The 16730-nt window shown below is 38.8% G+C and overlaps 3 protein-coding genes across 3 annotated transcripts in view; 2 read left to right on the forward strand and 1 right to left on the reverse strand.

Annotated features, from left to right (window-relative positions):
* LOC134820849 (vasculin-like protein 1) overlaps nt 1-16730 on the forward strand; it is a 632099-nt gene that overhangs the window by 361632 nt on the left and 253737 nt on the right. The window lies entirely within an intron of this gene.
* Nucleotides 1-16730, forward strand: part of LOC134820841 (uncharacterized) — a 45262-nt gene that overhangs the window by 635 nt on the left and 27897 nt on the right. The window contains exons 3-4 of the mRNA XM_063831474.1: nt 713-825; nt 1127-1230. The gene's annotated coding sequence lies outside the window, so the exon portion shown is untranslated. The remainder of the gene's footprint in view (nt 1-712; nt 826-1126; nt 1231-16730) is intronic.
* LOC134821372 (tyrosine-protein kinase transmembrane receptor Ror-like) lies at nt 421-15290 on the reverse strand. Its single transcript, XM_063832114.1, has 10 exons — nt 15124-15290; nt 14159-15032; nt 3668-3799; nt 3326-3482; nt 3007-3188; nt 2826-2879; nt 2540-2695; nt 2294-2398; nt 2032-2136; nt 421-1593 (listed from the first exon to the last, which is right to left on the reverse strand). The coding sequence occupies exons 1-10, from the start codon at nt 15288-15290 to the stop codon at nt 1426-1428; spliced, it is 2100 nt and encodes a 699-aa protein (XP_063688184.1). The 3' UTR covers nt 421-1425.

Below are 16730 nucleotides of genomic sequence, written 5' to 3' on the forward strand. Positions count from 1 at the left end.
TGATTTTTTACTTTCACGAATTATATTGTCTAATGAGCTTCAGGGCAATTTAAGTCCAAATCGTTGGGAAGTACCATGAACCCACCGTTAAATCGACCGGAAGATACAAGAACAGTATATACTTGCTGTGGTATCATGTTCTTATTTTATCAAACAAAAATTTACCGATACTCAATCTCGAGCAGTTTTTAAAATGTTTTTACATATTTACCTCCAACTTCATAAGTTATTCGTGAAACTCAATACCACCATCAATGTGTCTACCAGTGATCAATTGAGATTTTAGTGCTATAAGTATGTGATATTTAGTTCTATAAACCTACTGCTCTCTGACATTATGTCAGTCTCAAATGGTATCTTTGACTCATAAGATAGTTTGACATCATGGTTCGACACTAAAAACGAGGCATCTTTTTTTTTTCAAACGAAGAAAATAAATTTCGCAATACAAAATTATCAGTAAAAATAGAATAAAAACTGAAACAATCCAACTGACCAACATAGCCTCTTCAATGATCAAGTAATCACGTGTTCACTAATTAAGGATTGGTCACCACTTTATAAACGTAATCAAATAATTTCTGTGAAAGGTGGAAGAGAAAATATCGAAAAAGAAACTCTGATCAAAATATCAAAAGTTAATAGGAAATTCTTCCATGCCACTCATTTAAAAAAGTTGAGATTAAAGCAAATATTTATCATTGTCTATCAGGGAGAACGGATCAAGTAGTGGCGTTGTTAGAAGATGAAAACAAAGATCTTCCAGATGCTCGAGCTAAGAGAACGCCCCTCATTTGGGCGGTGGTTGGCGATCACCCTGACACAGTCCGTGAAAAATACAGACTATATTATTAAAACTTAATTATTAATTAAAATAACTTAGCTAGTTGATAAGTAATCGTGAGTGCTTCTCTGTATAACCAAGAAACCAGTTAAAGCGCTAATATACATCACAATATTGCGTGGAATGCTTTATAAGGCTCAAAATAAGTTTTAAAATAAGTACTAAAATAATTAAAAACATATTAAAAACAATAATCTTGATTCACCAATATTATAATTTAAAACATTAAAAATGGTAATATTTAAAAAATAGCATAACTGATAACAATCACTTAACGCTCAGGTGTATTACCTACTGAAACAAGGATGTGATCCGACCTTGGCAGATAAATATGGCAGACGAGCACTCTGCTATGTGTTGTCCCATGGCTGGAACAATATTCTGAGGTACAGCACACAATATATTAACATATTTATTGCCATCCTAGATAATATGTTCACTCATTTAGTCCGGATATCGTTAAGTCACACAATCAACAAATTTCATGAATTTCCACACACATTTCTGCTACTTATTATCATGAATTTCCACACACATTTCAGTTACTTAATTTCATCAGATGCATTCCAATGAATATGTGTTTAATATTCAACGGACGTCTGCGAATTCTGTATCGAGAACTCAGTTCTTGGCTCGGTAAATTCGGAGGTTTCCTCAGAGTACTCTTTGAAGAACGCCAGCAGAGCTTGAAACTGGATCCTCTCATCGGGGGTGTCTGCCCAACATTTCAGCAACACTTCCCATAAACCCTGCAAGATATTTAATTAAATACAGGGTGGGCCAAAAGTCATTGGGCATACGTTGGCCTTAACAGCTCAGCTTCACTGCGTGCCCAATTGAAATAATTCTTTCTGGTATGACTTACTACCACCACTGGTTCGGGGAATTTGTCAAATCGAAAAATATTCGAGTTAATTTTTTCAAAGATATTTAAACACTTTACTTCCCACAAACCCTGCAAGATATTTAATTAATATAATTGATTAATAATTATAATTATAGTCTTGATGATGATGATGCTGTTTTAGCTAATTTTGGTCACCTTCCTTCTGGCTGACCATTTACGCGAGTATCCAGTTGGAAGCTCCCTATTCGCCAATTACACTTGTAGTGTCGTGGAAGCTTTGAACGTTATGGAAATTAAAGAACCCCGAATGTCAATCCGTATTTTTAAAATGTGTACTCACGTCCGGACAGAGATGAGGTCGGTCGAGACGCTCTCCCTTACAAATGTTAACCATGACTTGCTGGTTAGTAAGATGCTGGTACGGCAGAGCACCAAATGAGAATACCTGGGTGGTAATAGTGATCAAATGGAGGAGTTCTTTTAATAAATCTATTTAGTATCAATACTAACATTGGTGGACATGATTGTTCTGAGTATGTGTATAATTAGTAGTATAGGTATAATACTAACTGCAGAACTATCACAATGCTCAAAAGACAAACCTCCCATGCCAGAATTCCGAATGCCCAAACGTCATTAGCAGTAGTGTATCTTCCATAGGTTAGAGCTTCTGGTGCCATCCACTTGATCGGCACCATCCCTCCTTCCTGATATTGGATACAAATTATTAGCAAATCAGAGTGTAGAGTACAAGCTATTAAGATAGGTTACTTATAACTATTTTATCATCATTACCACCTCATTTGTTATTATAAGACATAATGTTTAAAAGTTATCACAAAACCTACCTTCTTATAATAATTCTTATCGTTGGCGGATGTGTCTCTGGACAAACCAAAGTCTGCTAGCTTCACTTGTAGGTTCTTTCCGACCAAGCAGTTCCTCGCGCTGACGTCTCTGTGCACCATATTATTGGTGGCAAGGTATTCCAGCGCATCACACGGCTGGGAGTAATCAGTAATATCGTTACAAAATGCCATTACATATTATGCATTATGTTAAGTATAATCATTTTGGGACATTTTAATTTGGAATATACACCAAGTTACATAAATTAACATAAATTAACTATACCTGCTGGCACATCCAGGCAAGCTGTCCTACACTCAGACCTCCCAGTGGTTCCTCCTGCAGTTGAGGGAAGGTTAATTAAAGGAAAATAAATAAACCTGTTTACTTAGTGATTAGCAAAAATTCTAATTTATGGCAGATTGGTGTTCAGTTTTAATTGCTCTTGATAACACCATTTTCCTACCCTGGATGGAGCAAATTGATTGAGGTAGCTGTTAAGCTGTCCGTTCTCCATGTACTCCATGATTATGTAGAAGGGCAGGGTCAGAGCACAGATTCCCAACAAGTTGACGATGTTTCTGTGTTTCAACGTCACCATCACCTCCATCTCCTTCTCAAAATCAAGCAGTGCCGAGACCTCTATTCCTGGACAGAAAAGTGTGATGTATTAGAGACCGTAGAGACCCTGTATTAGAGACCGTAGAGACCCTCATGGCCGAAACAGTTAGCAAAATGGAGTGTCTCCGAAAAATGTGTGATATTTAATTTAGAATTATTAGAACCTTGTTCTTTGATCGTCTTAATGGCGACGGGTTGGATGATCCCGAATTCATTCGGCATCTGTCCCAACAAGACCAATCCAAAGTTTCCCTCGCCAAGTGTTTGCTTTATTTGTATTTTCGACTTATCTTTTTCCCACGCTGAGTGCTTTTTCTTAATCTGAAAATTTGTTGTTGCAAAACCATTCAGTGATGATATTTTGCGGTTGAGCAAATGTGCAAATTAATAATAGTACTGTGAAATAAGGGCTGCGCGACAGTTCTGTTACTTTCATTAGATACTCATTACTGTTCTTTTGTATGGCACAAATATAAACACTGTACACCACTAAACCCAGTTCTCACCCGGTCCATGATGCTGTTAACTGTCTCCATGGCCAACAAGAACGCATCAGCTGCTACCCTGTCTCCGTCGAAGTCATTGGATGTTTGTCTTGCTGCCATTATAGCGTTCCGTGTCTCCACCATCCGGATACTCTGAAGTTAGTGAAATTCAGAGGATATTTTATAATAATCTCGCCAAAATCCCACCTGAATCCTACGGATACTACTACAAGTACGCATTGGTGGGGATCGGTTATCTGTTATTGCTCTAAAAGGTAATCTATAAAGATAAATTTTATGAAACAATATCACTAGCCCTGCACGATAAATGAGCATTTGGACCGTTTGATAAACAACATAAGTCATGCTTTAACAGATTTCGCCAATAGGGTCGATCTTTCAGGTGATATCGTAATGAAATTGTGAACAAACGTTTGCATTGAATTCTGGCGCAGTTTTTGATGTCCTCGAAAATGTCCTAAGCCAAAATTTAACTTTTGTTTTATTAACTTTTGTTTTATTAACTTTTGTTTTATTAACTTTTGTTTTATTAACTGGAAAGGTTTTTGGACCTCAAAGTCACAAAACAAATTAAGGCATATTTTTTCGTTTTTCTGATGTTTTATTTTCTATTGTAATTACAATAACTAATGCTCCTGTAAATACTGTAATTAATTGTTTGTTCCGTTATTCTTTTTCCTTCCCCTTTTCCTTGTCATCCCCTTTAGTTTTAAGATTCTTGCTATAAATGGCTACAGCTAACACTATTAATGCTAAGTACCAAACAACAAGTGGGAGGTGGATCGTTGGTATACCGTTAAATCGATTTAACACCGTAATTCCAGTCGCAAGCCTGGGACCACTACTAGCATTGTTACAACATCTACAAAGCTGCCATATAGCCTGACTGACAATTTTCTCGACTGACTGACAATGTTTCTTCTTTTCCCCATTTAGAATACAAAGATTAGTACATTTTAGCTTATGATTAATATTATATTTTTACCTATAGTTTACCTAGATTTGATAGGAATGTGCTAGAGATGTCTGGACCATCTGCTTCTGCCAAAGGGCTTTTATTAACCTCAGTTACTGTAGATTTAAACCTGCACTTACCTGTAACCTGTAGTTTGTTCACTTACCACGGCTAAAGATGACCTGAGCTTCTTTCTCCTCCACAAGAAGAAAACAGTTAAGCCGACAGTCAGAAGAAGGATTACCACTCCTGCGGCTATCCCTCCATCTCGTAGACTGTAATCCACTGGGAGTAACCCCACTTTAGCCTCCCCAATATCCTGCTTCGGGTGGTAAATAAACGTCTCCGTGCAGAAGAAAGTGTAATCTATCCTTGATTTGAATCTGCCGTCGTCATCTGTAGTGAAATTTATGACCGAATGGAGATCTTTTACTGATTCATGGACATTATAGTTGAGTCCTGCTACTGTTGTTTTATCACGTTCTATCATAACATTTAACCCATCTTCAGTCTTCCTCATTTCCCATCTTAGAACCTTCAATGCCCTTATTGAATCAGTTTTGCAGGTCAAAGCAAATGATTCACCGATAGTGACAAGAGACTTCTGAGGGGATATTGTATAGTTGTGTAATTCGTCCACTCTACGAAGTGTTTTATTCAACGATACCAGCTTCGCTCCAGTCGTGAGACTGTTGACACAGGTGAACTGTGCTCCATTGTGGGATTCGTAGTGGAGGATGCCCACGAATTTCATTACATTTTTCTCTGAGTCATGTTCCTTGACGTATTCTTCATCTCTTCGTGTTCCATTAACCATCAGTGATATGTTTTGAACCGTTAATTTTACCCAGCTTTTGCAATTTTCTTTATATTCCTTCTTCAGCTGACAATCTAGTTGAAGTTTTCCCTTTTCATCAAAATGATCATGTGTCATCTCTATGTCGTATATCTCGTAGGAATTTCCCTGCTGAAGGTTTGGAACGTCCCCCTCACTGTTACAAGCAGAGTCTGGCAGCTCCTCAGCCGAGCGTTTACCAATGTGCTCATGGTGAGAGATTAAAACTGTTCTAAAGGTGTCGTACAATGGTGTTGATGTACTTGAAGCTGGCGAGTGTGGCGATGAGCTGGTCGTTGAAGTCTGGTCCTGTGATGTACCAGTGTGTGAGGCTGTTTTTACATGCTCCGTGGCAAGACTTGATGTAGACATCACGCTAGAGCTTGTTGTGGTCATTTTTTCGGTGGGCACTTTATTTGATGGGCTTTCTGAGGTGCTTTTCTTTGTCATATCGTTGCTTGGGGAAGGACTTGTTGGGACTTTATTCGGGGAACTTGTGCTGGTACCATATCTACCGGTGGTAGGTGAAGTCTGGTCTCTCTCAATCGCTTCAGCTGATATCGCAAGAAATACGCATGATATCATAAATAATAATCTTAGTACGGAACGTTTCCGACCCCATTCCATCTGCATGTATTATATAGAGTCAGACACAAATTTATCTTTGTGATTAACCGATTTAAGATTTGCTCAAAGTACGTTGATTTCTGTTCAGTAATTTGAAAATGAGATTTATTTGATAATTATGAATACAATATACCGGATTTCGGAAGAAAACCAAGGTTTAGGCAACAAAATGTGTACGTGGAAACTGCAAGGTTGCAAGAAAATGTACAACTAACCGCAAGGAATGACCAAGTAAAACTATACAGAAATACACTGAGGGATAAAACGACTCTGGAAACATTTCAAGCTACTCATTTACAATTTTGTACGTAAAATTTCGATACCTTAATCCCTCCTATAAGAATACTTAAATTCTTAATAATACAATAATAATACCACTGCAATATATAGAAGTAACTACTAAACTATTGTGAAAATTTGGTGGTCGTTAAAGAAAGCATGACAGGAAGTTCTTTGGCAGTGATCTGATTGGGTGTCAGCACTCCTACGTGGGGTGTTCGGTGTACACTATATTATATAATACATTATACGCTATACCTAGGTACGCCCGTCTGCTCAGGTACAAGTTGAAGAAACTGAAAGAATCCCGTAGCTGGGAATGAAAGAATGAACGGCTGCAGATAGGACGAAGATTTGGACCAGCTGTCTTTCAAATTTCTCATTACAAGCGACTGGCTTGGTGCTCTTATACACTGAGCTATGGACATGATATCACAAGAGGCAGATGACGATAAAACGAATAGTTAGTCTATCCACGCCCAACCTGACAATACTCAGGTTACATATACTCCAGTAGCAGGGAGGGATTGAGTGTGCACTTCACTGTACAGAGTTTTTTGCGAAGTGCACACTCAACCCCTCCCTGCTACTGCAGTAATAGCGTCTCTCAGTAACCTGAGCATTGTTAATTGTAATAATTAAGTGGTTATCGCATGGTCGCGTGCACACGAGTATTACCTTGCTTTTCTGACATGGTGGTGTCCTTTGCGTAATGTATTCGTAATTTCCAGATCTGTATTATTAATTTTGATACGTTTTGACATTTTGCGTTTGAGTGTTTATTTACTTCATGAGATACGAAGTTCTCATTTTATTTTAGGTGTTTTGTGCATCCACTGACTTGGCCTCTAATATTAGTCATCCTCTACATGATGTTGATGGTGTGTTCAATATACTTGTCGAGAGATCGATTTATTATATGGAATGGATAATAAATTTTACACTGAAAATTCGGTTGCTTTGCGCCTCTTCTGACTCGGGTACATTAGAGCTTTAGAGGTAGACACTTTTATTTTAGAAAAAATCGAAGTTTTCTTTTATACTTACCACTGCCAGAGAAGACTTGAGGTTTCTTCTCCTCCGCAAAAGAGCTATAAGGATGATAGCCATGGCTAGAATTGATGCTCCCCCTCCAATCGCCACATTCTGCAAACTGTTATCTTCTGGGTGAATAGTCACTTTAGCCACTCCAAGGTACAGCTGTGACTTTGAGTGATAATTGGGATCCATTACACAATTGAAAGTGTAATCCAGACTTGACGTCATTCTTCCGAGGTTCACTGACGTGACAATTAGTACCGAATAAAGGTTATCTACAGATTTACGAATCACATGGTTGAGTCCTGCGACTGTTTTTCCGTTAAGCATAACGTAAGATCCTTCATCTTTAATCCTTGTTTTCCATCTAAGTGCATTTAAGCCCCTTACTGAATCAGTTTTACAAGTTAAAGCAAAAGATTCACCGATGGTCACTTGTGATGCCTCAGGGGTTATTGTATACTTATGCAATTCATCCAATCTAAGTAAAGTTTTATTCCAAGACAGAAGCTTAGCTCCAGATCGTGAATCAGAGACACAGGAGTAATTAGCCTTGTAATGGAATTCATATGCTAGTGTGTCCGTGAATTTCATGATATTACCCTCTGAGACATGTTCCCTGGTGAACTCTCCACCTTGTCTTGTCCCGTTCACCTCGAGTGATATGTTTTCAACAGTTGACTTTAACCAGCCTTTGCATTTTTCATATTCCTTCTTAAGTTTGCAGGTCACTTCCAGAGTGGTATACTCATCATAGTTATCGTGTACAATATTTACACTGTAAATATTGTACGACCCTCCCTGTTCGAGCCCCGCTAGGACCTCAAATTCACTGTCACAAGCTCCGTCTGGTAAATCTTTCATCTCAGTGGACCCTGCTCCAATTTGCTCATGGTATTCAATTAACACTGTCCTGAAGGTGTCGTGTGGTGATGTTGTCCATAGTGTTGTGATGGTCGGCCAGGTCGGCGAGGTCTGGTCCCCTTTTGGGTCGGTTTTTCGGGTCCCAGCTGTTGTGATACTTCCGTTCTCTGTTGTTGTGAGTAGCCTTGCTTTGGAAACTTTATCAATAGGAGTTATCTCTGGTGTTACAACATTATTTCTTATTGTTGTAACTTCGTTGCTCTGGGTGGTTGTTGATGATGTTAGCTCTGTGGCTTCTGTTGGTGAACTCGAGCTGGGGGCATCAGCCTTGGGTGAAATCATCGGGTCTTTGACAACGGCTTTAGCAAAAAGCACAGCAAATAAGCTATATATCACAAACGTCGATCGAACCAGTTCCATCCCTCTTTCTGCTCCATGAAACATACCGTCAAACACTAATTTAACAATTGCCCCAATTTTTCACGAGCAAATTTGAACTCCGATTAAGCAGACAAGTGTCTGTCCAGCAAAAGGTTAAACAGTAAACTTCAACTAATAAATACGGGTAACGTGCAAAATACAAAACAAATAAAATGCAAAATAAAACGAATGAGTATTCTAGCAGGTTCCTAAGCATCAAAGCATAGTACGTACAGATCGCTGTCATAATCTCTCGGAATCTTATGGATGTTCAATTGTAGTGAAATATGAAAGGTAAAACGAAAGCCTGCTTAAAATTGGCAATGGTGACAAAAAATAGTCAGTAGGTACCTTTTGAAGGGATTGACTAAGACAACCTTTACAGAACTTCATTGCCCAAGAAAGTCAATTAATTTACAGCTACTCACAGAGCGTATTTTGCACTTCCTTACTTTACTATTAACTTAGCCCCTCATTAATTGCTCAAAATATAACATATTCCTACTCCCCTGTAACCTTTTTATGCTGTAAAAATATCTTTGACGTACAGAGCAGCATCATAAAGGATGTTCTTTGGAATTTGGCAGTGATACGATTGGAGGGTAACAGCGCTGGTCATGAACAGTATGTGCTCCTCACGGTAATATTAGAAAGTGGAGATCCCTGTCTTGTACAACCCGAACGATCAATGCTGGTCTTGCTAGGAAAGGAAATGAATATTTAGGAACTTTCAAACTATTGGAAAAAATCCAAGAGTCGAAGCCCCCCGTGGGGAAGAAAGCAATCGGGTAAAACTGAAAGATGGCTTTAAATGGAAGTGAGTTCCGTCTTGTCAGGCGTCGAAATGTTATCCAAAACGAAATGCTACCAGACGGAGCTTGAATAAAACTGAAAATTATTAAAAAAAGGTTGTCACAAACCTTTTCATACCCACTATTATCACCTACCTAATGATTAATTAATTACCCACTATTATCACCTACCTAATAATTAAGTAATTTAACTTAGTCTGACTACGGATACAGACAATCTGGAAGATCTCTTTACTCACCACAGCAAGTCAATCATTTTCTGAACTTACCACAGCTAGAGATGATCTGAGTCTTCGTCTCCTCCACAAGAAAACAGCAATGAGGACGACAGTGAGGACGAGAAGTGCCACCCCTATTCCTATTCCTCCATCCCTGAGACTATAATCAACTGGGCTCACAATCACTTTAGCTTCATCATTATTCGTGAAGTTAAAGCTCTGTGAGCAATAGAACGTGTAATGAATGCTAGTTTTAAATGTCTTGTCCCCTTCTGTTGTCACATTTAGCACTGAATGTAGACTGCTGACAGATTTGTTCACATGATATCCAATTCCAGTTAGATCTGTGCTTCCATCTCGCTTCAACTCTCGCTTGAACTCGTCATCATTCTTTTTTAAGTACCATTGAAGTGCTTCAAGGCCTCCATTTGTACTTGTTCCACAGGTTAAAACGAATGATCGACCGATGGTCACGCCTAATTTTTCTGGAGCGACAGAATACCTAATAATTTCCTCTCCATCAACTTTTGCGGTTAATGACCCAACAAAAAGAATCAATATTACAGGAATGGTAGTCATCTTCCATTGTGTTTCCATTTCTGGAGAATTCCATTACATTCCGGAACCTTTGTGTTGTGAACCCTGATGGCATAACAGCATGAAGTGGGTGCATAACACATATATTGAAGATTGCTTCTATTCTGTATATTCTAGAATAAATGAAATATCCCAGGATTTGAATGCCATTGACCAGTAATCGTGTATCTGGCATTTAAGTCCCGCACACATTGGGACTTAAATGACCCTAAATAACACTATTTACTCGGGTATACTTTTTCACCAGTGGGGCATTTCTCGGAATCACGCCCTTTTTGACCGCACCCATATCGCGACCCCCTTAATCTGATCATTCTTACCATTTTTATGCCCATAATGAACGCTTATCTCCAATAAGAAGCTGAGATATCTTTTAATAAGTGTGTCAATCGCTACTCGCAAAAACGTAAAAATGAGGTCTGACCTAATAACTCAACAACCTGAAGTCTGAAGACTTTGAAACCATGTTACACCCCACTCAATGTGATGCTTTCGACCATTTTAATGCCCAAGATGAGCGCTTAACTCCAACCAGAAGCTGAGATATCTTGAAATAAGTGTGATAATTGTTACTCGCGAGACTGCTAGTAATAGTATAGTAAAATCGGATTTTTGGCAATTACTCAAAAACTAAGTCTCTTAAGCCTTAAGTATGTTCATAGCACTACTAAAAACATGCATCTTAGGCACATTTTGGTTCATGCTTGAGGTCTGTATCTCAATCAGAAACTGAGATAATCTATAGTGGGGTCGCGATATGGGTGCGGTCAAAAAAGGCGTGATTCCGAGAAATTAGGGTCTTATATAGTCGGATAAGTCGGATTACATCGAGAAAATTCGCGGACGTCCCGATGTGTTTTTTTGAAAATATGATCTATGAACAAACGAAACGAAACAGGGTTTGTACACGCCGCTTATATCGATAATAGATATCGAAAATATGAATTGTCGATGTTAGAACGGCTCTTACAACTAAAATCCGGCTGTATTCAAATAAGATCTTGATGAATCAACAATAAATATAAAACTCAAAACCAGAAATACAACACTTTGATAGAATTTTGGCTCTATTCGGTCGGATGTTATAATCGTCGAAAAAATGTATACTGCGAAAGGAAAATCCATACAATTCAGAAATCAGAAATGTACCTGCATGTGATAACGTTAACAACTACCAGATCGCCAGATCTGCTACTCAATCAACAGATCTGTGGCTTTAACAATGTCACCTGGCTACTTCTAGCTGCATTAATCGTGATACTGTAATTACCATACACCAGCTAATTGGGTGTAATTGTGTAGTGTGGGGGAATCTGAGACTGAATGCTCAGATCCAGATGAGAAGATGAGAAGATTGATGTTGACTAGTGTCCGAGCAAGTAACCCATCCTGATAATTGCTTATACATGCAAGAAGTAAAATGAAGGCCCCTAGCTCAGCTGTGTCTGTGTAGACTACAAACAGTGGAGATCATTAGGTTATAAGAGTTGTTACTGTGGAGATCACTAGGTTACAAGAGTTGTTACTGTAGAGATCACTAGGTTACAAGAGTTGTTACTGTGGAGATCACTAGGTTACAAGAGTTGTTACTGTGGAGATCACTAGGTTACAAGAGTTGTTACTGTGGAGATCACTAGGTTACAAGAGTTGTTACTGTGGAGATCACTAGGTTACAAGAGTTGTTACTGTGGAGATCACTAGTTATAAGAGTTGTTACTGTGGAGATCACTAGGTTACAAGAATTGTTACTGTGGAGATCACTAGGTTACAAGAGTTGTTACTGTGGAGATCACTAGGTTACAAGAGTTGTTACTGTGGAGATCATTAGGTTACAAGAGTTGTTACTGTGGAGATCACTAGGTTACAAGAGTTGTTACTGTGGAGATCACTAGTTATAAGAGTTGTTACTGTGGAGATCACTAGGTTACAAGAATTGTTACTGTGGAGATCACTAGGTTACAAGAGTTGTTACTGTGGAGATCACTAGATTACAAGAGTTGTTACTGTGGAGATCACTAGGTTACAAGAGTTGTTACTGTGGAGATCACTAGTTATAAGAGTTGTTACTGTGGAGATCACTAGGTTACAAGAGTTGTTACTGTGGAGATCACTAGGTTACAAGAGTTGTTACTGTGGAGATCACTAGGTTACAAGAGTTGTTACTGTGGAGATCACTAGGTTACAAGAGTTGTTACTGTGGAGATCACTAGGTTACAAGAGTTGTTACTGTGGAGATCACTAGGTTACAAGAGTTGTTACTGTGGAGATCACTAGGTTACAAGAGTTGTTACTGTGGAGATCACTAGATTACAAGAGTTGTTACTGTGGAGATCACTAGGTTACAAGAGTTGTTACTGTAGAGATCACTAGGTTACAAGAGTTGTTACTGTGGAGATCACTAGGTTACAAGAGTTGTTACTGTGGAGATCACTAGGTTACAAGAGTTGTTACTGTGGAGATCACTAGGTTACAAGAGTTGTTACTGTGGAGATCACTAGGTTACAAGAGTTGTTACTGTGGAGATCACTAGGTTACAAGAGTTGTTACTGTAGAGATCACTAGATTACAAGAGTTGTTACTGTGGAGATCACTAGGTTACAAGAGTTGTTACTGTGGAGATCACTAGGTTACAAGAGTTGTTACTGTGGAGATCACTAGGTTACAAGAGTTGTTGCTGTGGAGATCACTAGGTTACAAGAGTTGTTACTGTGGAGATCACTAGGTTACAAGAGTTGTTACTGTGGAGATCACTAGGTTACAAGAGTTGTTACTGTGGAGATCACTAGGTTACAAGAGTTGTTACTGTAGGGTCCAACAACTATTACTTCTTATCCCAGCACTATGACCTTTTTTATTACTGTGCCTTAAAACAAATAACCAAAACATTAATTGAAACTTACCAGTTATTCTGAGACAAAATATCTTACAGTTATTGTTAGAAAATCACTTACCAGAATCGTAAAAAAAGCGCTCACCATGTATTCGTAACGCACCTACCATTCAAGCACTTGAGCCAAATAACCACATTTGAAACAGCAAAAAAGTTTTCCTACTTTGAGCTTTAATAAAATGGTATTTAATCAATAAATGTTTTTGCCATGAAACGGACCAAACTGATCCTAACTCATATTCCACTCATCATAGCATATCGCTTCAGCATGTACAAAGGGCATAACCTCAATCAGTTTAATGTAGTGAAATGACTGGTGTGAATAAAGTAGTGTACTAATACAAGTTGGAGAGGATCAGGTAAGCTTAGTCAGCATCCATGATGTTACAAACCCTCTGGGACATTACTGCGCCCAGTCTCCAAAGTTACAGTAAATTCCTACTACGGACAAACAAACACAGACAAAACACCAACAAGAAACTGATATACACTAGCTAGCTCAGAGAGGAAATGAGTACCGGCTCAGGAGGTATGTCAAAACAGGGCGCCCTTTCGAACACTACTCGGGCTAGAATCAGTGCAATTCGGACACTACTATGCAACTAAACCATGCAAAACTATATAAGTACACCTATGCTGGCAAGGCAATAGGTCAGACTGCCAGTCCTGAAAACCAGTATGGTATTTAATATTGAATGGTATTTAATATTGATTGTAAATACATTTTAAGTGTATTACCCAAAAATACAAATAATACCCATAAGTGTCCCCCCAATCAATAATATCTTAGGAATGTAGAATGTAGAATGTAGAATGTAGAATGTAGAATGTAGAATGTAGAATGTAGAATGTAGAATGTAGAATGTACAATGTACAATGTAGAATGTAGAATGTACAATGTACAATGTACAATGTGCAATGTAGAATGTAAAATGTACAATGTAAAAACCACTTACCCGAGCGCTCTTTCTCCTCTGTCTCCACCTGATTAGCGTAAGAAGTATCACCACGAAGAAGGTCCCCCCAAACACTACCCCACCCAGTGCTCCTAGCACTGTTATCCAGGTCCGGTCTATAGCTAACACTGTGACCCTGGCCTCTGCTTTAGGTTGGTTGGAGTGGTCCGTGGAGACTGCTCTACAGTGGTAGAAGTACCGCTCCTCCTTGTACTCCTCTGTTTCTTGTGTAGTTACGATAAGCGTGGACATTGCTGGTTCGGTCGAGTTTGAGCATGAGAACTCCTCCTGATCCTCCTGATCGCAGTTTATTTCTGTTTCTCTTCCTCCTCCTTCCATGCGTCTACTCCACCAAATGTACTCCATCGCTCTGTGAGTTCTGAGAAGACAGGTAAGAGTGTAGCTTGATCCTACCTTGATGGTGGTGGTTGAAGGAGTGATGTCAACTTCATAAAGTTCATCTACTTTCTCTACCTTCAGTTCTTGGGAAACCAAGGTTGCTTTATCGGTCAGGTTGTTTATACAGGAAAGATTAGCGTTTGTATGGGACTCGTAGTGCAGAGTGACATCAAAATACTTTTTTGAATTTTCGCTTTCATATCTTGAAGATAAACGGTCCCCATCTACCTGAACGACCCCGTTGATGGCCAATGAAATGTTTTCTATGGTTGGTTGTAGGAGATTGTTCTCTTCACAAGTATAGTCTACGTTGTAGCTTATTCTGCATGTAAACGTTATTTTTTCGTTTTCATCCCAGCCTACACCAGCTGATGCTGTCAGTTTATACACCTCAAATGTTCCGCTTATTGAATGAAAGGCTTCTTCGTCGGCACAGTTATCAGCAGACAAATCTTGTACATCTTGGTCAGTGGACCTTTTTTGTACTTGGTGATAATAATTTCTAATGGACACTTTTGAGAGTGTGGATTTCCCTTTGGGTACTGGGACATATTCTAAAGAGTCACCAGATGGTAGCTGATTCACTAGAGATCGCTTTGATGGACTTCTTCTTGCGATATTGCTCTTTCTGGGAGGTACTGTGTGGAGGATCGAAGACTGCGTTAATGGCTTTAACGGTGCAGTGTCTGCTGTTGAAAGAATTATCAATGCTGCCCAGAGAAAGTATAACCATTTCATTCCTGTTAATTCCAATTGTTAAAAACAGTCTTAAACAGTCTTACTTCTACTTGATATTACAAATGCAATGGTTAACTGGAATAATAATCTTGATCCTCTTGGGGAGCCATGTTTTTAAACATGTGGCAGTGAATAACCAATCAGATTCCAGCATTTACCAATCAAAACCCAGGATCGTACGCGTTGTCACGTGTCCAAACAAATAAGTTGCTCCTCCCCAGCCCCCCCCCCTTCATGATCTATTATTATCTATAAGGTAACTTTAACCGTTTAACACCAACCCCCATACCTGCTAATCGCGAACCAAATTAAAACCAGGCCAGCAAGTTCCAGTATTTCTGACTGCCATTATAGCATTGTATAGCAACGGACGTCTGATTTCGGAACAATTATTATCGAAGAAATTTAGGTATGTATGGGGTTAATATGAGTTTGTGCAAGAGATTCAGAATTAAATTCAATATATCTACTAAAATTATAACCAAGTTTAGAGATAGTAGTAATCCAGTGTATGAAATAAAAAACACGATATCACTACCAGCTCGAAATTACGTTTGATGACATCACTTGATATCGTGTTTCTCATCCACGAATATGATCAACATTTTAAAATAAAAGCAAGGCAATATATGCGAACACGAAAAAGTGTACTGACGTAAATAGGAACTTGATGAGCACGCTCACCAAGCTACTCATAGTATGATTTATTTTATCCAGATATATTGGTAGGGAACACGTGACAGGGGTTAACCAATCAGATTCAAGCATTGACCAATCAAAATCCTGAATCACTATCACGTGATATACCAGATATTGTTCATTTCCCCACCAGTGGTCAGGTTTAAAGTTCAGCGGTATTCTTGTGGTGTTGAACATGAACAACAAATGTTAGAAACACAGTTCAGAAGAACCACAGTATAAGGACAATTGTACTGCAGTACTACAAGTAACAATCGGGCACACTGCTATACTGTATGTGAGAATCTGTTTACAGACTCTTGACCCGTCTGACTCATCGTGTTAGAATATTGTTAGAGGATTCTCTGGAAATTCTTTCAATAATGAGTACGTCTCTTCAGACAATCTCCGCAGTCATCGTGGCCCTCTTGGAGACATTTTGACAGCTAATTTTACACGTCTAAATCTTATTGTTAGCCGGTAAACTTACCCACTACTCGTACTTACCCACTAATCTTACTTACCCACTATTCTTACTTACCCAATATTCTTACTTACCCAATATTCTTACTTACCCACTATTCTTACTAACCCACTAATCTTACTTACCCACTATTCTTACTTACCCACTATTCTTACTAACCCACTACTCGTACTTACCCACTATTCTCACTTACCGTAGTGAGTCTGACCCGTTGTCTCCTTCTGATAACAATCCCTACAAGGAGCAGTATAAGCGTTGCCGCGAACACTGTAC

The sequence above is a fragment of the Bolinopsis microptera genome, chromosome 9 (genome assembly GCF_026151205.1).
Source record: "Bolinopsis microptera isolate Bmic1 chromosome 9, MBARI_Bmic_1.0, whole genome shotgun sequence".
Taxonomy (NCBI): Eukaryota; Metazoa; Ctenophora; class Tentaculata; order Lobata; family Bolinopsidae; genus Bolinopsis; species Bolinopsis microptera.

Bases quoted from the DNA above. Each gene is read 5' to 3' on its own strand.
- LOC134821372 (XM_063832114.1), bottom strand. From the start codon at position 15,290: ATGGTTATACTTTCTCTGGGCAGCATTGATAATTCTTTCAACAGCAGA. The intron at 3,483-3,667 runs GTGAGAACTGGG...ACAAATTTTCAG, and splicing joins TTAACAGCATCATGGACCGG to ATTAAGAAAAAGCACTCAGC. The intron at 1,594-2,031 runs GTGAGTACACAT...AATATCTTGCAG, and splicing joins GACCTCATCTCTGTCCGGAC to GGTTTATGGGAAGTGTTGCT.